Raw genomic sequence first — 25,299 nt, 5'->3', positions numbered from 1 at the left:
TGGAGGAAATAAATTTGAACTATTTGTCCATTTCAACTAATTCCAATTTAGACGCGAACCCCATAATTATGACAAAGCCCAGCCAACTATGCACCAGACTAATATCTACCAGCAAATGTTAGCCGAACATCAGAAGACGCTAATGACTAACAATTCTCTCCAACTTCAAGCAACAGCCTATCAACCAACAAATCAACAGCGGCAGCAGCAGCAACAGCAACAGCAACAACAACAGACACTTCAAACTACTAGTAATACTTTCACACAATCACCCCAACAGTATACTACGAATTTATTGAGCAACTCTACGAATTTTGTCTCCTCGGAAAGTATGATCGGCAACAGTAGTGGCGGTTCTGGCGCTAGCAGTGTTATGGTATCGGGCGGTAACGCATTGAATACAAATCCCAATATTAATACCGGAGTTTACGGAATGATGGGTACGTCAGCTACGCAAATGAGTGGCAATAATCAATCCAACAGCAGTAATATGCTGCATAATATCAAAATCGAGGGCACATCGTCGGACGTTCGAAATATGTACAATTTACCTCAGACCTCGGATAGTTTTGTAAGCTCCAATCAATACAAACCATATACACACACAGGCAGCTTTAAGAAATCGGCATCAACTGGTACATATATAAATGTTCGAGGATCAGCGCCAGGGAATCAGCATTACTATATGCAACAGCAGGGACAGAACCCGCCGGGAAATGGTCCAGGAGCCCCCTTGCACGCACAATCCTTACCACCGACTTTGGGTTTGCATTTGCCAAATCTGACGAATGCCCTCCACCAACAGCAACAATCCCAAACACTGCAACATTCTGCACAACTGTCGCCACCAAATATGCAACAAGCCCAACAACAGTCTAGTCATCGTATAATACCTCCGCAATTGAATATGGGACAACAGACCCAACAGCCGTCAACGCAAACAAATCTGCAAAGTATGTTGTCCACTCATTCACAGCAGCAACAGCAGCAACCACAATCCCAACAGCCGCAACAGCAATCATCTCTTGGTCAAGGTCTAGCATCAAGTAATACAATGCCAAAAGAAATATATCGTTCGAATAGCTTGCCCTTGAATGTTACACTGGCCAAAATTGATCAGCGCCTAGGACAGCACGAGGGAAATTTTATCGTGCCCAAAAGTCATGTAGTCAAGGCAAATAAAACTCGTACCCGCAGCAATTCAATTCATCAGCATATGATGCAGTCTTCCACATTGGCCTCCGCTTCCAATACAATGGGTGGAGGTGTTAGTTCCAGTGGAACAGGCGCAAGTGTGATGATCAACAGCAACTTCCTTGGTATGGGTCTTAATGCTCAATTGCAAAGTGCTACCAGCGATCCCATGATAAGTAGCCCGTTGGCACATCTCCTAACGACAAGTAAGTAATTCCTACAAGAACCACCAAACAGCTGCATCATTACTCAATGAAATTTACCTTATAATCTAGATAATCGGATGCCGCCGCTAAGCAAACAGCAAAGTGTATCGACAAGTGCCATATCGACAACGCCAAGCAATGTTATTCAACAGACACCACCAGCAATACCAACACCTCAAATAAACGTACAAAACAAAGGAAATCCACGTTCAGGAACAGGTCCCAAGGGTAATTTGTATATGTCGCCGGCACAACAGCAGCAATCTACACCATCCCCACCCTCACCTACAATGGTCAATAGTTCGGGGTCCATAATTCAACAACACCACCAACAACAACAACAATGTAAACAGTTGGTTCAACAACAACAACAGCAGCAACAACAGCATATGCAGCATCATCAGAATGTACATAAATCACCCAAGAAATCCACATCATTGCCAGCACCTGCGGCCCCATCAATGCTTAGTAGTCCGCCTGCCAGTAAAGTAAGTTGTCCATATTAAAATGCAAAAAAAAAAAAAAAACAGCAATAAAACAGTCCTCCTCCCTCTCCCTATTTAGATGTTAAGTTTTCCCCTGACGGCAAGTTCGCAAAATGCTTGTTCAGCAAACCTAAGTCTATCGCCAGAATCATTTCATGACCAAGATTCACCTTTATCGCCCACTCATAGTCTGAAGTATCCACGTGATAGTCAACGCCGGGCTGGTCACATACATGCCGAACAAAAGAGACGTTACAACATTAAAAATGGTTTTGATCAACTACACGATCTTATACCGCAGCTTCAGCAAAATAATGCTAAGGTAAGTTGTAAATCCGTTTATGATTCGCTAAAAACATTCGACAATAATCTCTCCCTTGCAGTTGAGTAAAGCTGCAATGTTGCAGAAAGGAGCTGAGCATATCAAACATTTACGTAACGAACGGAATATACTCAAGGAACGTATGGATGCCTTACGCATGGAACGTGATGCCCTAAACAACTCGCTGACGTAAGTCTCAGATATTCATATAGGATTTTAAACACTAAAGTTGAACTTTTTCCACCTTAGTCATCTACACTCAAGTTTACCAGCCAATGGGGCACCAGTTACACGACAGGGTACCGAACATGTGCGACAGTTATATGAGCAGTATGTGCGTACACGCACACAAGAAAATTGGAAATTTTGGATTGTAAGTTGAACGTTTGTAATAAGACCTCTTCTATAACAGTCAATAATGACATTCAAGATTGTCTAACAAGATTATAAATTATCAACCCCCCCCTTAATAATGTTCTTTCAGCTTGGTCTTATCTTGGAGCCATTGCTATCATCCTATACATCAACAGTCTCCAGCGCCAGCCTTGATGAATTAAGGCGTACAGCTTTCCTCTGGGTGGATCAACATTGTTCGCTGATTGATCTTAGACCCGGTAAGAAACAATTATATTATATAAGTAACCAACCTATACATAGAATCGATTGAAACTCAATTTAAAATTATTTGTAATCTTTGGCACTAGAAATGAGAAGATGCCGTTTTAAAAAATCTTAGTTTTTGTTAAAAAAAAAAAAAAACATGTATATCAGAACTCCAATGAAATTTATAAATAAATGTGCTCTTATTGGGACTTCTATGATATTTTAACATTTAAAAAATATTATATTTGTGTGTACAGTAAAAGCACCCGAATTTTGATATATATTTTTTCCCATATTCAATAGACACAAAGTTTAGTAGTCTCTTTCTAGTAAAAAAACTCATTACAAATTAGACTATTAATTTAACGGCGACATGTCACTCATATGGTGTATTAATCCAATTTGTAATGAGTTATATTTTTCTTTTGTATTTGGACATAGGGTAAGTGTACCAGTAGTCGGCACTTTTAGGATTTTCGCGTTTTTAATCGCTCACCATTCTGAGTGGAACATTACAATTATTACAAACTTAATTTATTCAGATTCGAAATTTTGTATAGTTTTTGCAATAATAAATAAAGTTTTAATAACTTTTTATTAAATTTCATAATTGCCAATTGTCGGTATGGCATTTTCCAACAGTCGGCATACCAATTTTTTTGTAAGAATAATTAATAATAATAATAAATTAATTCATTAAAATATAATAATTTTGTTTAGTTAAACTGATTCGACGTCGTTATTGTACTTTTCTTAAGAATATGAATTGTTGAGGACCTTCACAGACAAAAATTTAATTTTTATTAGAATAATTCATCTTTTCTTAGCGAAATTGTGCACAAAGACAGCTGACAATATATTTGAAGTAAACAAAAAAAAATTAGTTATAATAGTTTCATTTACTGGGACATGCCGAACTTAGGCACATTTACCCTATGACTTTCAAAGTTTTTAACGACGAAATAATAATATCGATAATGTCTCAGACTAAAATTCTTCTTTTCAATGAAATTTTTAATGATCGATTTACGGCTTATTCGCTTAAACCATCGTCTTTATATTAGTTCGTCCGATCGAAGTAGATTGGCACAACTCTTTTTAATTCCAATTCCCATTTTATATTATTTCAGAGCGTTGAAAGTTTAATAGTATATTTCAACATTTCTTGTTTGTTTTTTCTTAGCTGTTTCCAATAAATTGAAGTACCTTTCAATGAAGACCGACATCTTGTCTGATCCACCATCAGCCCTGCGAGATGAAGTGGCAAAGGCGATCAACAACACAAGTGGTCAACATCCGAATTTACATGGAACATAGGATTTTGAAACCCCGTTAAAGTTTTTACTATCTACTGTAGTTTTTGTTATTTTTGTTTTGTTTTTATTTTATTTTTTCTGCTTTATTTTACGTCTAAACTTCTTGTAGAAAATGTATAGAAATTAAGAAAGAAAAAAACAAAGTGATATATTCAAATGATTTTTTGAAAATATAGTTTCTTTTAGTTCCAACGTCTCGTTTTTGTTCCAAGAGTTTTTGTTTTCATTTAAAATAATATATATGCGTTTCGTAAATGTATATACAAACCTTGTACAAATTGCTTATTTTTGTATTCAACCAAAAAATTGGGTAAAAAGAAAAACATTAAGAGAAAATGTGCCTAAATTGTAATACTAGTTAATCTGATCTGAAATGATTGCAATAATAATAAAAAAATACATTTAAATTGTTGAGTTTTTTTTCTTCTTCACATACTTTACGCATTTGAGGAAATAAACACAGTTTCATCCATCTGTTCGTCATATAGATTTTCATATATTTTTCAATCTTAAAACTATAAAGCTTAATTTAGTTTTTGAAGTGGTTTGCTAATTCGTAAAAAACAGATCATATATCTCATTTATTCCATGTATAAATATTATTAAGGCAGAATTATTTTAAAGCATATTTGTTTCAATGTGTTTTTTTTTTTTTTTTTGTTTACGTTTAGTAGTTCAAATTCTTACAACCCTTACAAAATCAGTTATATTATTAAAAAAAGTATTTGCATTTATTAAAAAATGGACCATTTGTTGTCTGCTGTTGGATATTTGTATCAATTAAGTAATTAATAACATATTAAGTTATGATTTTGAAAACATACAATAATGGACATGCATACATATTTCAATAAAATTTATGTGTAAAATTGTTTCCGTATTGAATTTAAAATAATAATATATCAAATCCAGTCACAGTTTTCATTTATATAGTGTGATTTGCAAAACAGTTTACATTCCCCACAATACTTTTGGTTTATTAAAAGCGGTAGGAGGGAGACGCGTAAAATATTCGGTGGCATACTTTTTTCGACATGTAATTCTTGACAACGAGCGTCGTAAGGAGAGACAAATCAATAGTAAGAAGCTCAATCTATTGATATACGCCAACAACACAATTTTAGAATTTAGATTAGTCAGATATAATTCTGTTTTACATAAAGCTAAAATCACAAGGTTCATAACTACTTTGGTTTTCACTATTTTAAAAAGATCACTCTATACTCTATATGAAAATTATATTGCACGCTGAATGATATTTTCCATATCTGAGCTACATCAAATCGTATGTATTTGTTTGTTCGTATGTTCAGCTAACAAAAATGTGAGAAAATGTAAATTTAATTTTATTTCTTTCAGTTACTTTTTTGCTTCCTTGGGTGCTGAAATATTTTATTAGAACTGATAGTTTCACGTTTTTTATGTACTTCGACTAATAAATGACTGAAACTTTTGAAACAAGATATGAGATTTTGTTTAATTTTTTATAAGAAATATAAATTGGTTACTGGTAAAGGAAAATACATCCACACTCGGCACAAAAATGTTTTTCATAAATCTTTGAAAGATATTTTGTTGTACACATGGTACAATAACAGCTTCTTAAAACTACTGAAATTGAGTCCTGAGTTCATGTCCGCTTTCTGCCAAAATTATCGAAAATTATAGGCAACAAGCTGTTTTCATTTCGTGGATATTTTAATAATTTTTGAAATGTATTAAAAAGTAGGATGGAAAGCCTGGATATTCAAAAATCATGATTCAAACTGTAATATTTCAATCCCATGGCAAAACGGGTTAATAATCTTAGCATGGTTAATATAAGATTGGTCAGTAAGCCCATCTGAAAACTAAGTTGGCTGTTGATGCATTTTTGTGTACGAATCTAGACGTATGGCTTTTTTAGTTGAACCCATGGCATATTACAGGAGGTAGAACAAAGCTATCCTCTAAATGCATAAAATGCATAATTTTGGGGGTGAAATAATATTGTCCCCATATCTTGGATTCCATTTTGTGGAAAAAATCCAATATTCTATTTATGTTTCGAGGATTTTCCCCAAAAATACAATTTTGTGAAATAAAATGTAAAATAACTGTTGCATGTTTAAAAGTCTATTTGATTGATAGTTGGTAAAATCTGGGAACGATATTCACACTCTATTTGTTTAAGACCTTGACTACTGTATCTGAAATGTTTGTTGAAAAAGAGGATTTTTTAATGCCTTTAAATTCGCCGACAAGCTTGTGGGACAAATTCAATTCGATATCGAAATTAATTGTTTTCTGATCTAACAAACTAAGTATTCCAATTTCACACAGGCGCTGAACGATTAATCTTAGACATAAAAATGTGTAACACGACTCTGAAATATCCCTGTCCCTCACAGGAACTCTATCTTCTGCGATGGTTCGGAAAGGACAATAAGAATATAATCCTGTTTATCATCTTGCCCTTCCTATGCTCAACATAAAACTTTTGCGCTCCTGGCTCTAAGATCCGTAGAGTTTGGCCACCAGAATCTTTCTCAATATATCGTAACAATAACAATGCCTGCAAAACGATAGACTGCTCTGAATCACAAAACCAACATCTCATCTTCTTTAACGAAGCATAAATGGAACACAATAGGTAGTGCGAGGTGTTGCAGTTGATATTGATGAAGACAATGATACCGACGAAGAGGACAAACCCTACTGGGAACTACGTTACAGCCTTAGGTTACATGATGATTTTCTTCTTTATGGTCTTGAAACCCAATAAAACAAAAACAAAACATATCCACTTCCTTGCATTCGTCATCATCTTCATATCGAGACAAATCTTTGCTGAATGACGTACTGACAACTCGAATAGACACATAGCCTGTTTTTTTTTCCCAAAAATACAATTTTGTGAAATAAAATGTAAAATAACTGTTGCATGTTTAAAAGTCTATTTGATTGATAGTTGGTAAAATCTGGGAACGATATTCACACTCTATTTGTTTAAGACCTTGACTACTGTATCTGAAATGTTTGTTGAAAAAGAGGATTTTTTAATGCCTTTAAATTCGCCGACAAGATTGTGGGACAAATTCAATTCGATATCGAAATTAATTGTTTTCTGATCTAACAAACTAAGTATTCCAATTTCACACAGGCGCTGAACGATTAATCTTAGACATAAAAATATGTAACACGACTCTGAAATATCCCTGTCCCTCACAGGAACTCTATCTTCTGCGATGGTTCGGGATGGACAATAAGAATATAATCCTGTTTATCATCTTGCCCTTCCTATGCTCAATATAAAACTTTTGCGCTCCTGGCTCTAAGATCCGTAGAGTTTGACCACCAGAATCTTTCTGAATATATCGTAACAATAACAATGCCTGCAAAACGATAGACTGCTCTGAATCACAAAACCAACATCTCATCTTCTTTAACGAAGCATAAATGGAACACAATAGGTAGTGCGAGGTGTTGCAGTTGATATTGATGAAGACAATGATACCGACGAAGAGGACAAACCCTACTGGGAACTACGTTACAGCCTTAGGTTACATGATGATTTTCTTCTTTATGGTCTTGAAACCCAATAAAACAAAAACAAAACATATCCACTTCCTTGCATTCGTCATCATCTTCATATCGAGACAAATCTTTGCTGAATGACGTACTGACAACTCGAATAGACACATAGCCTGTTTTTTTCGATCCTGGAGCAAACCAAAATAGTTATTCTGGGATGTATTGCTCCCAAGGTAAAAAGATTCGGTATCATCTCGACCGCATTACAAGCTAGATAAGTAAATAATTTTTTCCACTGTAAATAATTCTTGGTATATTTGATGTTCTTCATTTTATATCTACCCAATTGACGACTGTGTGTGTGTGTGCCCTACATATTATATATTTTGTGAATTCTTGGATGATTCCTAAAAAGCCCTTAATTTACCGAATCAGTCAGTCGGTGCATTAGTTAAATAAATGTTTTTAAACTGAAATCTCACAACACGTTATACGAACATACAAACATAAAATATTTCAATGTGATGAATATCTATATAGTAATTGCTTTTGTATGCCCGCTTATAAGATACTCGTTAAATAATAAAAATATTTCGAATACTGAGAAAAAAATATATTCTTAGTGCTGTATTTTCTTAATAGAAAATTGTTAAAAAAGTAAGAATAGTTAATATATATGAAATTAAACTATATTTATATACTCTGTTACAATCTCAAATTGAGTATTGGTTCGTTTTTGTTTTTTTTTTAATGCTTAGCAAAATTGTAAATTGTTGTTGTTTTCTTTGTACATTCAGCAAAGTAAATTAGTTATTTGTATGTAGTTTACTTTTTTTCCAATATTTTGTTAGTAAATAATTTTTGTAGTTGTTATAAGAATAGACATTGTTAATGTAAACCTTGCGTTTAATTGCGATTGGTCCAATTCGTTGCACATTGAAATAGCTATGTAACCTTTTTAGCCCATTTCAAATCATCATCGCGTGGTTTTAGACCTGTCATAAGTTCTATAAGGCACTCTAATGTCGACCAAAACCTGCAATAGGAAACAAATGATTAGAAACCACATTGCATTAAATTAAAAAGTCAAATATTGAGATGTGTGAAGTTTGAAGAAAAACGGACACTAATTCCACGTTTTATGACAGCCATTTCCTGACTTGAAAGTTACACAAATATTACGATGCACGAAGTTTTAAAGTGATTTGAACTCCAATACAAACTCACTTGGTTAAGAACAAGAAATACGTTTGTTTTGACAGATATACCCTATACCCAATGTCCAATAGTTTATCCTTTATTGAAGAGTAAGTCCTACTATAAATATTATTTGCAAAGTTTCAACCAAATTGTATACTCCCCTCGCTTTGTAGGAGGTTTATAAATAGTTTCAACACTTTGAATTTTTGTGTGGGAGGTGCCATATGTAGTCGTCCTAAATAACCAATCTTCGAACGATGAGCTAAATTTTGACTGTATCAAATGATATATTCCCTCTATAGCCCAAAGGCTGGTGGATAAAACTGAGGGAAAATGTAGTGAATTTGTCAACTTTCAATGTTGTTTTATATTCACGTGCGATTTCACATTAAACATAAACAAAGCCCCGCTATAGAAGAAAATAATTTGGTAGCAAATTATTGCAAAATATTAGTCGACTGGTCTAGTCCAGTAAATGAGACTGAATTGCCAATCTATATCTATAAAAGAGGAAAATGTTTGTACGTTTGTTTGTTTGTTTGTTTGTTTGTTTGTTTGTAATTTATGGACTCGAAAACTGCTGAATAGATTTTTCTGAAAATTTCCATATATACTGCAACATCGCCTGAAAGTAACATAGGCTATATAAATTTTTGAATTTCCACTTGGAACTGGAGATATAGCATCAGAATCGGAGGTACCTCCCAAAAATTTAGATTTTATATGCACATATCTATTGATCGGTTAAAGATACAGTCTCCAAATTTGGAATGTGTAACGGAATTTGGAACAAAAATAAGTTTGCTAAATTATATTGTAATCGGTTCAGATTTGGATATAGCTCCCATATATATTTTCGACCGATTTCGTTCATTTGATGCCTCAAACACAATATGAATGTTCGATTCCAATGAAATTTGGAATATGTGACGGGATTTGATCCGACAATAAATTTGTCAAATTATATTGAAATCGGTTCAGATTTGGATATAGCTCCCATATACATTTTCGGCCGATTTCATGTGATTGGTGGACCAAACAAGATATGTATGTCCAAATTTAATGAAATTTAAAATAAGTAACGGAATCGGGAGCAAAAATGAATTTTTCAAATTATATTGAAATCGGTTCAGATTTGGATATAGCTCCCATATATATTTTCGGCCGATTTCAAGCATTTGATGCACCAAACACGCTATGTCTCCCCAATTTCAATGAAATTTGAAACGTGTGATAGATTTTATCTAAAAAAATTTATTACCCAAATTATATTGAAATCGGTTCAGATTTGGATATAGCTCCCATATACATTTTCGGCCGATTTCATGTGATTGGTGGACCAAACAAGATATGTATGTCCAAATTTAATGAAATTTAAAATAAGTAACGGAATCGGGAGCAAAAATGAATTTTTCAAATTATATTGAAATCGGTTCAGATTTGGATATAGCTCCCATATATATTTTCGACCGATTTCATGTATTTGATGCACCAAACACGCTATGTATCTCTAATTTCAATGAAATTTGAAATGTGTAGCGGAAATTAAAACAAATATACATTTGTCAAATTATATTAAAATCGGTTCAGATTTGGATATAGCTCTCATATATATTTTCGACCGATTTCAAGTATTTTATGCACCATACACGATATGTATGTTCGATTTCCAAGAATTTTGGAATATGTAACGGGATTTTGATTAGAAAATAAATTAGTCAAATTATATTAAAATCGGTTCAGATTTGGATATAGCTCTCATATATATTATCCGCCGATTTCACATATTTGATGCACATTTGACAAATTATATTCAAATACGCTCAGATGTGATTATAGCTCCATATATATACTCAGCCGATTTCACATATTTGGTGCACCCAAAGCGAGAGAGACAAAATCTGGCACCAGCAAAAATTGCACAATTATATTGAAATCAGTTGAGGTTTGGATATAGCTAACATATATATTTCGGCCGATTTCATACATATTATGCACCAAACACGATATATATGACCGATTCCAATGAAATTCAGAATGTGTGGCGGAATTTTGTTATAATAATAAATGTGATAAATTAATTGGAAATTAGTTAAGATTTGGATATAGCTCCCATATATATATTCTCGGCCGATTTCACATATTTGACGCACCAATTTCAATTAAATATGAAAGGTGTAGCGGAGTTTGGTGTAAAAGTAATTTTTTTTAAATTATATTTAAATCGGATCAGATTGGGATATGATTTTAATAAGAACCATTGACCCACAACGCCTTAGGCTAACACTAAAAAACAACACAACAATTTAATTGAAATACGCTTATTACGGCGAAGTATGTTGCTATCTCGAATTCACTACTTGCAATAGAAATGCCACTCTACTTAAAAAAATTGCAGTTTCCTGCACGCTTGGTATTTGCTATGAAATAAATAAATCCAAAGGACAAACCCTTCGTGTATGCATGTCATGTTACTGCTTTTGTAATGATTTTGTTTATTAACGCATTAAATTAGTGCAATATTTTTTTTTTTAATTTTTAAATTTGTTTTTCTTTATCCAACATATATTCGTAAATAAAATTTTGAATGCATATAAAATCAAAAGGGGTAGCGAAGCGCACCGGGTTCAGCTAGTGTAATATAAATTACTGAACCAGTGTGAAAATTGAGAATACATCAACGTTTTTTTATTTGCGCTATAGAATTTATCAAATTTAATCGAGAAAGGAACCTATATTGGAGTTAAGAAGAGTTTACAAATTCTTATTGTAAAATTACTCACTTCTGGTTCTAAAACTCCAAACTGGCGTTCTATTTCATATAGAGGAACAGCTCCAGTTTAGTAAGAATTCTCGGTTTTTTCCCAGAGGTTTCTTTTTTTTTTTTTTTGGGCTACTTGGGACCGCAATACCGCATAACCGATATGGTTACGTTATAGGTATCATTTAAAAGCTAATGAAAATACTTATCCAACAAGTGGTCACATTTATTAAGAACTATTCGGGAGTTATATCGATATCATCGATTTATAGGACCCGATTATTTTTATAAAACCCCCCAAAGGGCCCATAATGGGCCCTTATTGGAGTCCATAAAATATATACCAAATTAGACCTAAACTCCGACCTTTTCAAAATGCTACAATATATGATTTTATCTTTTTTAGATCCATAGATATGGATCCAATCCGGACAACCCGGATTCGATTCAGTACATCGAACCAAAGTTTTTCTACATTTGATGCTATTTTAGGTAGCAGGCCTTCGGCCGGGGCTTGGGATTTTGAATTTTCTCATCTGGCTCTGTCCAACACCGGCTACGCGAAGTAAAGTTTTTCATAAGGACAAATAATTTCAATATACTGAACAGAATCTGGTCGATCGAGTCCAAAGACCTATATCTCTGGATCCAGGAAAGTTAATAACACATATTGTAGCATTTTGGAAAGGTTATAGTGTTGACTATAATTTGGCATTTATCTCGTAGTCTTTATGTCTCTTGTGAGATTTTTTAAAAATTCCGATCGAAAAATCGATCGAGTAGTTATGTATAGAAGTTTTTGTAAACGTCCATGGCCCTAGGGGCTAGGTAACTGTGTTAATTGAATATAAATAAATAAAAAAAATATATAACAATAGATAATTTTGATGTAACTCCCGAATCGTCTCATATAACCCGGGTTTTGGGGGATAATATCAGGTTATACCTTTTAAATTGATACCAAAATGCATATACACATAAAGTATTCAAATTTTTGCAATTTTAGGAAACATGAAATGTACAACTATATTACCTAATGTGGTGTCGCTGTTCCATAACCGCGAAAAATGCAACATCGCCGTTGGCGTTTGGTACGTGTAACAGCGACTTTTTCTATTATTAGGCAAAAAATATGCCCACATTGTCCTGCAAAAAAGTGTATCCTATCGCATATCAAGAATTGGAATTAAATCACAAAACGTCATATCGAATTTGACACTAGTATTACCGTTGAGTCAAATCAGCTGGTGGTTTCTGCTACCTGTAATAATTATACCATGGTTTATGCAATGGAATTGACAATTTTAATCTACGGGGTTTACATTTTGAATTTTGATTACTGTAGTGGTCGATTTTAGTAAGCCCAGTGTGTATAAACTTCCCTTCAAACATTGTCGGTACACATCCACGTTAGGACATTAAATGCCCCCTGAACTGATGCCGAATCAAGTATTGTGTTTCTAATTGTTTTCACCCAGAATTGAGTTAGATGACAAATTCGAATGGTCGATAATGGTAAGATAATGTACGATTTACTCTAGACTTGCCTCAGTTTCTCCAATGGCCAATTCAGCCAGCCGGTTGTTATGCAGAAATACGTTTCATGTGGAGCTACATGATGGATGCGATGGTGCTTGCGAGGCAATACGATATGGTAGTTCTGCAGAAACAACACCCATTTCGGCAGTCCCCAGTAGGTGTGCGACCATTTGTGTATCTGTGGGAACACAATAAACTTGTTATATATTTGTAATATCAGAGCGTTTTACATCGGCGGTGAAGCCGTCTACCTGATTGGTCATGGCCACAAAAATTGAACATAAAAATAAATAGGATATCCAACCAAAATCCTGCTGGATGTCGCTGTGGGACTTTGTGTTGAAGCAATAAGCCAAAAATCCCAATATCGGAATGCTAACCATAAAATTATCACCATTTGTTTCAATAAAATCATGTCGGGTGATCGATGTCGGATCCAAGTGATGTTCGCGAAAGGGACGTAGAAAGTTCTGGAAAAGAGAACAACCACTGTTTCAGCAGCCAAGGCCAATGTCGTACCTAAAGTACCTACCTTTCCTATGATGGGCAATTCTACGGAACCCCATGTATCTGCCGCCCAATGGACCAGACCAGATCCGAAATCTGCTGTGATTATGCCGCAAATAGCCGAAATACACGTTACGATAATTCGATCGAAATGAAAATGCTTCAATATCAAGATGAAGTCGATAATCATTAAAGCGATGCAGGTATAGACGCAAATAAATTCCTGAGCACGTTTTCCTGCAACGTAAACATTGGACAAATACATTTTTAGGTGTCTATAATTATGAACTATACATACCTGGACTATATAGCTGGGCCAACTCTTGCGCACCTTTGTGTTGGGGACCCCATCGTGGCGATACCTTTTCCGTAAATGTCTGTTCCAATGCCGAATTGCCATTCGGGTCATCTTCGTGCATTGAATTTTCCAATATCTCCTGGTCACTTTTGAGAGACATCTGCAACGGGGTAGATACATAAAATTAATTTTGTAGCAATATGCAGTTGGATTTAGTCGTCCGTTCGTCCGGCTGACGTGTTCTTAACCTTTCTCAGAGGACGTTTGTTTCAAAAGTAAACTTGATTTTGCCACAAAAACGCCTCCAAATGCAATCTAATGCGCTGTGAAAAGGATAACATCTGTTGTCCTTCTCACCTTGAGAACACAAGCATTTGGTTATGAAGCACCCACTCTGGGCGGTGTCGCTGAAAGGAGGTTTTTCTTTTAACGAACGAATTAAACTATCATAAGTTTTGTTCTTATTGAAACTTATCCAATGGCCAAGGCACCTCATATTCAACTAATGGGTATGAATCCTTGTTCTTGATATCTATTTGTTAACAACGTAACACCAGTCTTTCAAATTAAAAATTCTCTTTCGATGAATTTTATAGAGAAAGAAAATAATGCCCAAGGTCTGCAGTCTATTTCAGGGTAGAAATTTAAAAACGATTTTATTTAGGAAAGTAATACTGAGTTTGAGTAATGTTGGTTGTTGTGTACCATCCACCTCAAGTGGATGACAAACTAGCTGATGAATTAGATTCTGTAGCTGGTTTTCAATTTCCTACTGAATTCCCATTATGATGCGGATCATGATGTGTACGCGATCCCTCTGTAAAGGGAGGTCGCCCCCTCGGTCGGCAGGGGTGGGAATGTGAGGCGTGGGAACGTTCGAAAAAAAAGTTGTAGGAAAAACTAACTTTCCCATTCCGAATACGCGTTGTAGATCAGACCGTAGTACCAAAAACCAACTTTTGACGGAACTTGATATGTCAAAATTGGCGAATTTACTTGACACCAAAAATTGGGGGGCAAAAAGTTTTCCACCAATCAGAACATTGATTTTTGAAATATAAACAATTTCGTTTTATTAAATTTGTAAGCATTTTAATTTTGCATTGAACTTGCATGTAGGCAAACACATTACGAGGGTGGTTCGGAATCTTCTCAGCCTATCAATGAAAGGGAATTGTTAGTTTTCAACAAGTTGAAAAGCAGTAAGTTCGACCGGGCCGAGCTTTGAATACCCTCCACCATTTGGAACGAATTGGGAAATTTTCAAAAAATAAAATCCTTAAAAAATTCTGTTTAAATTTTAAAAATGCCGAATATAGCCGTTTTATTGGAGTCTATACGACGTGGACCTACATAGACATTGTTTGTCATAAGCCATTACCATATTCAAATTCGAAAACTTGAAATACACGGTGAATAATGTAGCTAAAATCATCAAAATATCGTATATAGGGATGTACCGTTAAATCGGAGCTGTGCGAAGACCTGGACCAGCATAGACAATTTTCTGTCATAGCTGTAGCATCCATTTCGAAGTTCAAATACGACATCTCGTCAAAATACCGAATATAGGGAGGTACTGATATATGGGACCTGGACCAGCATAGACAATTTTCTGTCACAGACTGTAGATCCCATTACGAATTTGAAACTAAATACGTAATTTGAAACAATTCCGGTGAACAACGACGATAAAATCATCAAAATACCGAATATTGGGAGGTACCGTTATATGGGGGCTATATGAAGACGTGGATCTGCACAGACAATTTTCTGTATTAGGCTGAAGTATCCATTACTTACTTCAACTACTAAATTTGAAACAATTCCGGTGAATAATGTCGCTAAAATCATCAAAATACCGAATATCGAGAGGTACCGTTATATGGGGGCTATACGAAGACGTGGACCTACATAGCCCATTTATGAACTGAACCTGTCTACTGGAAAAATAAACATATGTGCAAAATTTTAGCCTTCTATCTCAATTTGTTGGAAAGATAGCGTGATTACAACAGACAGACAGACGGACATCGCTAAATAGACTTAGAATTTTACGCTGATCAAGAATATATGTATATATATACTTTGTTGGGTCTGACATGACTATTTCGAGGAGTTACAAACGGAGTGACAAAGTTAATATACCCTCCATAGTATTGATCCAAACGGTTGCAATATTACTCTGAATTTATTGTTTTACCCTTTTGCAGATAGTTAATCAATAAAATACATTTGAAGTGCCAAAAACCCGTTGCCATAACCTTACCAGCCGATTGAATTGTGTTTGCCTTCTTTGGGACACTTCCTCCAGCTTCAGTCCATTGTTTGGATTGTTCTATTGTCTCTGGAGTATAGTGGTGGATCCATGTCTCATCAACAGTTATGAAACGACGCTCAAAACGATCCAAACAAGCTTGAGAAATGTTCATTCTTATGCGTTTTTGATCGACTGTTAACAAATGCGGCACCCATCATGCCGAAAGCTTTTTCATCTGTAGTTCTTCATGCAAAATTAAATGGACTCGGTCACTTGAGATGCCCATGATATTAGCAATTTCACGCACTTTTATTCGTCGATCATTTAATACCATATCATGCACTTTGGCTTCAATTTCAGTTGTTGTTGCTGTTTTTGAACGTCCACTACGTTGACGACCATGTTTAAATTCTGCAGCCCAATTTTTTACTGTTGCATATGACGGAGCACTTTCACCTAACACACTCACCATATCATTATGAATTTCTTGTCCCGATAGATAGCTTCAAAACAATTAACTTTTTGTCTGTTTATACCGCGCTTTTTGTGCTATGCTAAAAAGTTTCCGAACTGCCCTCGTTAATGCAAATTTTACTTAAATTTGACACATATTTTTAAAACATAATGGTGAAACTTTAGAATGACAAGAATGAGGTTATGTATGAAACATTTTGGCCGCCGCGGCTTTGCTGGCATACACGTGATCTTTCAATGAAATTTTCAAAGCCCTTTTTGTTTTTAACGCAGCGTCCAATTTCCTATTTTAAGGTTGAATCGCCGTCGGTGTATTTACGTAAACAATCTACTTCAAAACCCCCAAGTAAAAATCTAAAGGTATTAAATCGCGCAATTTAGACGACCAATTCTGGTCTACAGAACGCAATATAACACTACCGGGAAATAACTGATGTTGCAGTTGCATTATTTCTCTGGCTGTATGACATGTAGCGCCGTCTTATTGAAACCACATGCCCTCCATATTAATTGTTTTAATTCCAGGCAAGAAAAACTGGTAAACATTTCACAATATCGATTTTCGATATCATGATTGCGTTCAAGTTGGGAAACTCTCTATATAGCTATAAATGATTTTATGATATATCTCTCATATATTAGTTTCAATGTTCAACCACAAAACGCATTCAATAACGATCATTGTTGGTATCATGACATAATTACAGTAGGTAGAACAAAACTACCTCCTAAATATATTTTTTTCAGTTTTGGTCTGTTCCAGAACTGCAAGGATATAACATTTTCCACGAATTTGTCTAGACATTGGTGTTTGTAGTTCGTAATGGGAACTAGCTCCGGTGGCAGAACATTGAATGCCTAGGTCTATGTTTTCCTATAGCGCACATATAACGGTACCCATCCGTATTTTGGTAGTCCTAGCAGTGTTGCCACCAAGGGAACAGCATATTACACAGGGTGGATGAAAATATTTCACATTTGAGGAAAAATTACACATGTATCATTATACCCTACAACACTATGTGTTGGGGGTATTATAAGTTTGATTGGGCCAGAATTTATGTAACACCTCGAAATATTGGTTTCCCATATAGGAAAGTATATATGGATCTTCCTAGCTCGCCGAGCTGAGTCGATCTAGCTATGTATGTCCGTCCGTCCGTCTGTCCATGTTAATTTGTAATCACTCTACAGGTCGCAATTATGGTCCGATCTTCACGAAATTTAGTATGTAGGTGGGGTTAAGGTCAGAATAGAACCCTATTTCTTTTGGAGATGATCCCATAATATTTAGGGGTTGAAATGGACCAAAAACTGAAAAAATTCCTGATTTTGCAGTTGCTCTACAGGTCGCAATTATAGACCAATCGACGCGGAATTGCGCATGTAGCTAGAGTTTAGGGCGGGGAAGAAGCCTACCAATTTGGGTGGTCATCGGATAATATTTAGCGGGTAAAATAGACCATATCTTTTGTGTTGAAAAAAATCAAAATTTTTCATTAAACCGCGAATATTTTAAATCCCGGCGAAATCACAAAGCCATAACAAGGATACTTCTGATCTTTACATTGATATTAACATCAATCAAATCGGATATATAGCAAAATATGTGCGATATATATGTCTATCAAAGAAGATATGCTTGAAAGATCTCTTATATGTCGAGAACGGCTGAACTGATTTCGACAGTTCTCATTAATTCAGAATGGCCTCTTGGCAGGAAAGAAAAACCGTCTAAAAAATCGCATAAAAATATCTCTCTAAAGATGAAAATATTGATTTTGTGAAATTTTCTCATATTTTTTCAATTTTGTCATATTTTTGGCATATTTTCATTTTGAATTAAACATTTGGTAATATTTCTACAGCTAACAAAACTAAGTAGTTAGGATATCAGGATATCATATACAGATCTCATTTATGGTCCGATCCTTACGAAATTTTGCATGGGGATAAGATGAGGGTCAGAATAGAAGCCTACTCTTGTTGGAGATAATCGTCATATATTTAGGGGTTGAAATGGACAAAAAAAACTGCAAAATTGTCAGCACGTCGTAATTATCGCCCGATCCTCACGCGCATTTGAATGGAGGTTACCGGACATTGTAAAAGCCAAATAGTTTTGGATGGCCATCCAAAAATATTCAATGTGTGAAATATTTTGCCAACTTTTGTAGACAAAATACGAAAATATCCATTCCAGTGTCTTTTTTGAGAATTCACAAATACAGAAAAGACGCACTTCTGACTATTTCGTTAACGCTGATTTCGTTGAAGAATATAGTCAAATGTCTGTATCTCATATAGATGCGTTTCAGTCAAAAAGCAATAATAAATGTTAATCTTTTGCCACTTCTGAGAGATTATAGGTCTTTTTGAAATATTGGTTCCAGATCTAGGAAGACCATTTACGTGCAACATCTACCTATAAATTGGAAATGAGCAAATTAGTTTAAGTTGCTATTATTCGAAAATTTGAGAACGAAACCTGATGGTTTTCTTTTATTATTTGTCACAATATCTTGGGGAATCCTTTCGAGTATCTGGCCTATATAAACTGTAAAATTTATTATAGTGTTGTAGGGTATTCAACGGTCGGCCCCGCTCGACTGTAGCCTTTGCTTACTTGTTTTTGAAATAAAAATGTAAGATTTTTAATAAAAGTTAGCATAAAGCCTAAACACAAACTAAACATATAATTCCAATAAATATACATATTTTTTTAGACAACAATTAATACTTCTAAGCTTTAGTGAACATTTCTAGCGTCGGTCCAAAGTGTAGGCCTCCATTCCAACGTATATCTTTTTTTGCAAATCCAATGTTTTTAAAGACATTGCGTTTCTCAAATCTGTTTCGCAATTATTTAATGTGCTAAATATTCGATTGCAAGCTTTTTAAATGTCGATTCGGCATTCTCAAGTATTTGAGAATCACACTTATTTCTTGTCCTTCCCTAAAATCATAAGTTAAACTCTATTTCTGCAGAAACTTTTGAGAAGGGGAGAATTAAATGAAAGTGTTACAGATGGTTTAACAGAAAATTGCACATGAATAACACATGCCACTAACTGCACCTGGGCTACACATGGAACGAAAAATTACACACGATATGTGTAAATACACATGAGGTGGCAACACTGAGTCCTAGTCACATTTACCACCGAAATTGTTTCAAATTTGGTATTTAAGACTCGCAATAGATAACAATCCTTGAAGTATAAAATTGTCTACATAGATTCTCGTTGCGGTATGACCCCCATATAACGGGTAAAATGGTGGAGGGTATTAAAAGTTCGGCTCTGCCGAACTTAGTTTTTTTTACTTTTTATACCCTCCACCTTTTTGGATTTAATTTGTCATTTCAAAAGGATATATTCATGATCAGCATAGAATTCTATGTCGATTTAACGATGCCCGACTGTCTGGACAGACAGTTTGTCTGTTGAAATCACGATACAGGCCACATTATTTGACATAGAGCCTTAAAATTTGGAACATTAGTTTGTATTGTGTCTAGGTTGCTTGGAATTGGAAAAGAGATATATCGGACATGTAACACATTTTTCCACGGAATTGTTCCAAATTTGATATTAAGAGTTATTAACGGTTATTACTTCTGGCAGCAGAACATCGGATGTTTGACTATAGCCTTAATATTATATTACCTTCCGATATTCGGTATTTTGAAAGTTTTAGCCACATTTTTCTACAGATTTGTCTAAAAATTTGTATTTCTAGTTTGTAATGGGTTCTAGCACCGGCAGCGGGGCATTGTATATATAGGTCCATGTTTTCTGTTGTTGCAAAATTGCCAGGCTTAATCTCTTTATTGTTGTTTGTTGTTTGTTTATTAGTGGAGAACGATGGTAACGATGTTTTGTCTGGGGAGAATATCCCAGACAAAAAAAACAAAGGAACTGATGAGGATTGGTGGCCCTTTCCGAAACCTAGGTATTCCCTACCTTACCCTTTGGTAAACATTACCATCGTTCTCCAGTAATGAACAAACCTTGTTTTATGAAAACAACAATAAAGGGATTAAGCCTGGACATTTTGCAACAACAAAATAATATGGTATCCCGAACAAACAAGCCAACATGGTCCATGTTTTCGCATAGCCTCCATATAAGGGTATCTTCCGATGTTCGGTGTTTTAACGATGTAAGCCACATTTTCTAATGGATTTGTGTAATTTGTAGTTCATAATGGATTCTACAACCAGTGTCAAAACATTGTACAATTGGTCCAAAGTTTTCATGTAACGGTAACCACCGATATTCGGTATTGATAAGCATAGTCATATTTACCCCCGAAATTGTTCAAATTTAGCATTTAAGACTCGCAATGATACTTTTACATAAAAAAATCTTTTCTCTAGCTAATCGTGGAGGGTATTGGCCGAACTTATTTTTGTGGTTTTCCCTTTTTTTCCTTTATAAATGTTTTCATTTCATATTTTTATAAAACAAGATTTTAGCACCTGAATTCAATTTAACAATGTACCACTTGTGGGTCTGTGGCTTAAGGTTATATTTTTGCGTAAATGCGCTTGTTGTTTACTTCGACTTTGGCAAATCTTAATCATAATTTCGAGTACTAGATATGCCGGATTATTGTTAATTTTCGGAACAATTAGTTTTTTTTTTGTCATGCAAACATTACATTGATTCGCTCATTCTGTTTATTTCTACCTAAGATATCCGCATTTGCACAGCCAGAACAGTACACACGCATATGTACATATGTAGTCATACTCGCATGTGTAGTCATGCATAAGACACGTTCGAATTAGAAAAGTAACAGTTGGTGCTTTATCGCAAATCTAAAACGCACCACAGGTTACATTAACGTATAAAAACACACATACATACATACACATGATTACCTATGTATGAGTTCATGCCGTATAAAATGTTAAATTTAAATTCACCTTGTGTCACATATCACGCCATCATTATTTTTATATAGTCGTGAGTATTTAAATACATATAAACATATATGATAACTTTTGTTAATACAATACAGCAAATGACGAGTTGAAGAAAATCTTACGACGCCATAAATCCTGGCAAACAATCCAAATTCAAATGTTTTGTTCGAAATTACTTTTCGTCCTCAATATTAGCAAAAATACGTACAGCAAAATTCAACAGAGTGCAAACAAACTCCACAATGTTGGGTGATCAATACGGAATGACTCATGGAGTCATGCCCGCCCGTCTGCAAGTCCGTTCAAGTCCAATCATCATTGGTGTAGATCATTATACAATAAGCGTGTACGATTGCTCCATTATTTGTAATAATTTGTACAAAATGTTGTTCGAACCCAAAGTCAAGTAAATGAGAGTGAATCGGAAATGTCATTTACATCACTGAGTTCTGAACTGAAAGTTCACGAATACCTACTGAGAAAATGTAACCAATGGGAATTATCTAGTTGTCAAACAGGATCGATAATAAAGGCAGCCGCATCAACTGAATGAAAAAAAAGCTGAATGAAAAAATTATTCAAATTTGTTAAAAAAAAAAAATTAAAATAATAAAACACTGTTGTTGCAAAATGGTCAGGCTTCTATTGAGATTGGCGGCTCTTTCCGAAACCTAGGCATTCCCTGCCTTACCCCCTGGTAAACATTACCATCGTTCTCCACTAATAAACAAACGATGTTTTTAGAAAAACAACAATGAAGGGATTAAGCCTGACCATTTTGCAACAACAAAATACTATGGCATCGCGAACAAACAAGCCAACACTGTTCTAATAAAACACTTTAAAATCACATAACATCAATTTTTACAATTGAGTCACATAACATCAATTTTTACAATTGAGTCTGTAGATATTCTTCTTCCGTGGTATACATTTTTGCTGGGTATTAGCATTTGTACTGTTTTTGGTAACAAAAAATAAGACTGCGAAATGCATTCCATTCTTAAAACTAACACAGCTTTAATGTCGTACAGCACATTTGTGCTTTTATTTTGTTTACCTGAAACGGAAACGAAGTTCGGCTCTCCACCATGTGAAAACTTGGCTTATGAGCTACACCAAAAAGTTTACCTAAACTGCACTGATTTTTTCGCAGACGTTAAACTAGCCATTGAGAGACCGAAATATTAAGTTGCAGATGCTTTGGTTGGAAACTGGATAGTACTGAAAATCATTAGTTACAGTTATCTGGGACAATACAAAAAGTGAATCTACACTGAAAGAAGTTAAATGACCTTTTTTCGAAAACACAGAGAAAAAAATTCTAATTACAACTGATTTTGGTTAAAGAGTGTGGCAGAAACCTCCCATAACAAGAGGTAGCCTTATATTGGTGTTAAGCCAGAACGTTTTAAAATTTCGGTTTCGTATTGAAGGCAGGTCATGATAATCATACCTGTTCCAATTTCACACATCTGTCTTAAATAGTGAGAGTTCTATCGTGACAGACAGACGGGCATAGGTAAATCGACTTAGAAATTTACGCTGATCATGAGTGATGGATGAACGGACATGGAAGTAATATAAATATAATAGGCCTATTTGTACTTAAAAGCATTTATGCAACGAAATAATACGTAAACAACGTCCTTAAACACACTCTACCTCTCTGAGTAAAAACTTAAAAAAGTAGAGAGAGCAAAGGATATACATCAATCCTTTGCCATGGAGTAAGAATATCCCTACATAATATATGGCTCCCAAGTATAACAATATAAATTAGAACCCTAATTAGACATTAAGACTTATTTTATGAGATACCTAGTAAATATGTTGTTACAACGAGTAGAAATCGAAAAGAATGGTTACGTAAATACTGACATATTAGAGCTTTTTGGAAGTAGATTTTTCATGTTTCCTTTTTGGAAAGTCACTCTGAGTACATTCACTTGTTAAATTTTCATCACAATCGCTTTGATTTTAATTTCACTTGCTGGAAATTATACATGTGAGATACAACTGGTTGTACAGCATGAAGAGTACTCAAATTGTGTGTTTCGACCACAAACGATACAACTTAGTGTACAACCTCCTTGTACAACTTCAGTTTTCGTCGTGTTTATTTGAGTTAAGATGACACCGGAAAACATTCATGTTCTTTAATTGACTCAATGGCTTTTATTTATTATTAATATTTGAAGTTCCATTATATAAATTGAAATTCAATTTTATATATACATTAAAAACACCCATTTGATTGCATTTCGTATTGTTTTGATGTGTGAAACAATGTTGTTGCCTCCTCAAAAATAAACACAAAATTAAATGAATTGAAATAAACACTAATGCTATGTTCTCATTACACTTTCGATCACGTTGTTCGTTCTCAGAATAATGTACACGAATTAACCCGTTCATACGGAACGATTCGTAATTCATAGTAAAATAATTCCTTTTTTCAAAAAAAAATTTTGTTGATTTTAATGGGAATTTATACGAAAAGACATGAAATTCTCACTAATATGAATAGAAGAAATTATTGTTTTTCTCCCAAAGATTTATTATGTCATTAATTTTACAATTTTCTTTCATGTTTTCAACTTTTTGTGTAAATATTCACATTTTGGACATATTTTAGTATATTTCTATTTTAAAATTCTGCTGGAGAGACACTTGTCAAACATTTTTTCTGCCGATACAAACATTTTGAAAATATTGCATCTTCCAGTTTTCTGTGAAAATTTCAACTCGTGGACAAAATGCGCACCTCGGATGAGAGAGAAAACAAAATGTACTTTCGTTTGAAAGTACATACGCCATTCAACATTGTAGTTTTCATTGAAAATTTTAAGTCTTCCCAAAAATTTTTAAAATTTCATTAAATTTTTCTATTTTTAAATGTCATAATTTATTTATTTTTATTTTTTTTTTTTGTTAGGAATGGGACATATTTTTTCGTTGTTCTGAGAGTGATTTGATTTGAACAATGTACAAATATGAGTGTTCGCTCAGGAAATTTTGTGTGAAGAATATATAGTTTTTTCATAGTTAAGGGTCGAACAACGAATAGAGAGCGAATCAAGTGTAGTGGAAACGCCATATAACGTTACAATGGGTCGGTACAACATGCCAAATATCAAAATTTTTTGATTTTTTGTACAACGAAGACACAACTTCTTACAATCGCCCCAAAAACGATACAATCTTGAATACAACCTCTCAAGTTGTACAACCAGTTGTAACGTGTGTGGCTTGCATTATTGTATCCTTATGCAAGCCACACACGTTACAACTGGGAGAGGTTGTATTCAAGATTGTATCGTGTGTGGCCCGGTTGTACGAAGTTGTGTCTCGGTTGTATGAAAAATCAAAAATTTTTGATATTTGGCATCTTGTACCAACCGATTGTAACGTTTCATTTTGTGTTTATTTTTTAAGAGGCAACACCATTGTTTCGCACATCAAAACAATACGAATCCAATCAAATGTGTGATTTTAATGTATTTATAAAAAGGAATTTCAATTTATAAAATGAAATTTCAAAAATTAAATTAAATGAAATAAAAGCTATTGAGTCAATTATAGATCATGATTGTCTTCCGGTGTCATCTTAACTCAAGTTAGCTCTACGAAAAGTGAAGTTGTATAAAGAAGTTGTATCGTTTGTGACAAAAACACACAATTTGAG

General features: G+C 34.5%; 2 protein-coding genes across 10 annotated transcripts in view; one reads left to right on the top strand and one right to left on the bottom strand.

Moving 5' to 3' along the window:
- Window positions 1-4,995, top strand: part of LOC101899114 (protein WBSCR14 homolog) — a 79,597-nt gene extending 74,602 nt beyond the window's left edge. For all 7 annotated transcript variants that reach the window (XM_059128187.1, XM_020035254.2, XM_059128184.1 and 4 more), the window contains exons 9-15: window positions 52-1,400; window positions 1,470-1,888; window positions 1,965-2,207; window positions 2,269-2,396; window positions 2,457-2,580; window positions 2,692-2,821; window positions 3,994-4,995. In XM_059128187.1, the coding sequence (XP_058984170.1) occupies window positions 52-1,400; window positions 1,470-1,888; window positions 1,965-2,207; window positions 2,269-2,396; window positions 2,457-2,580; window positions 2,692-2,821; window positions 3,994-4,127 (2,527 nt within the window). In that variant the 3' untranslated portion in view covers window positions 4,128-4,995. The remainder of the gene's footprint in view (window positions 1-51; window positions 1,401-1,469; window positions 1,889-1,964; window positions 2,208-2,268; window positions 2,397-2,456; window positions 2,581-2,691; window positions 2,822-3,993) is intronic.
- Window positions 4,996-5,877: 882 nt separating this feature from the next.
- The window catches only part of LOC101898939 (plasmanylethanolamine desaturase 1), a 60,577-nt gene continuing 41,155 nt past the window's right edge, over window positions 5,878-25,299 (bottom strand). For 2 of the 3 annotated variants that reach the window (XM_059128191.1, XM_059128190.1), the window contains exons 2-6: window positions 13,945-14,104; window positions 13,672-13,883; window positions 13,391-13,609; window positions 13,148-13,317; window positions 5,878-8,675 (exon numbers count right to left, since the gene is read on the bottom strand). In XM_059128191.1, coding sequence (XP_058984174.1) covers window positions 8,585-8,675; window positions 13,148-13,317; window positions 13,391-13,609; window positions 13,672-13,883; window positions 13,945-14,104 — 852 coding nt within the window. In that variant the 3' untranslated portion in view covers window positions 5,878-8,584. Of the gene's footprint in view, window positions 8,676-13,147; window positions 13,318-13,390; window positions 13,610-13,671; window positions 13,884-13,944; window positions 14,105-14,192; window positions 14,337-25,299 lie in introns of those variants that run through there. The other variant, XM_020035255.2, reaches the window with a different exon arrangement.

The sequence above is a fragment of the Musca domestica genome, unplaced genomic scaffold, assembly GCF_030504385.1.
Source record: "Musca domestica strain aabys unplaced genomic scaffold, Musca_domestica.polishedcontigs.V.1.1 5, whole genome shotgun sequence".
In the NCBI taxonomy this organism is placed as follows: Eukaryota; Metazoa; Arthropoda; class Insecta; order Diptera; family Muscidae; genus Musca; species Musca domestica.
The sequence above is the reverse complement of the archived record's forward strand: the minus strand, read 5'-3'. Positions and strand labels throughout refer to the sequence as shown.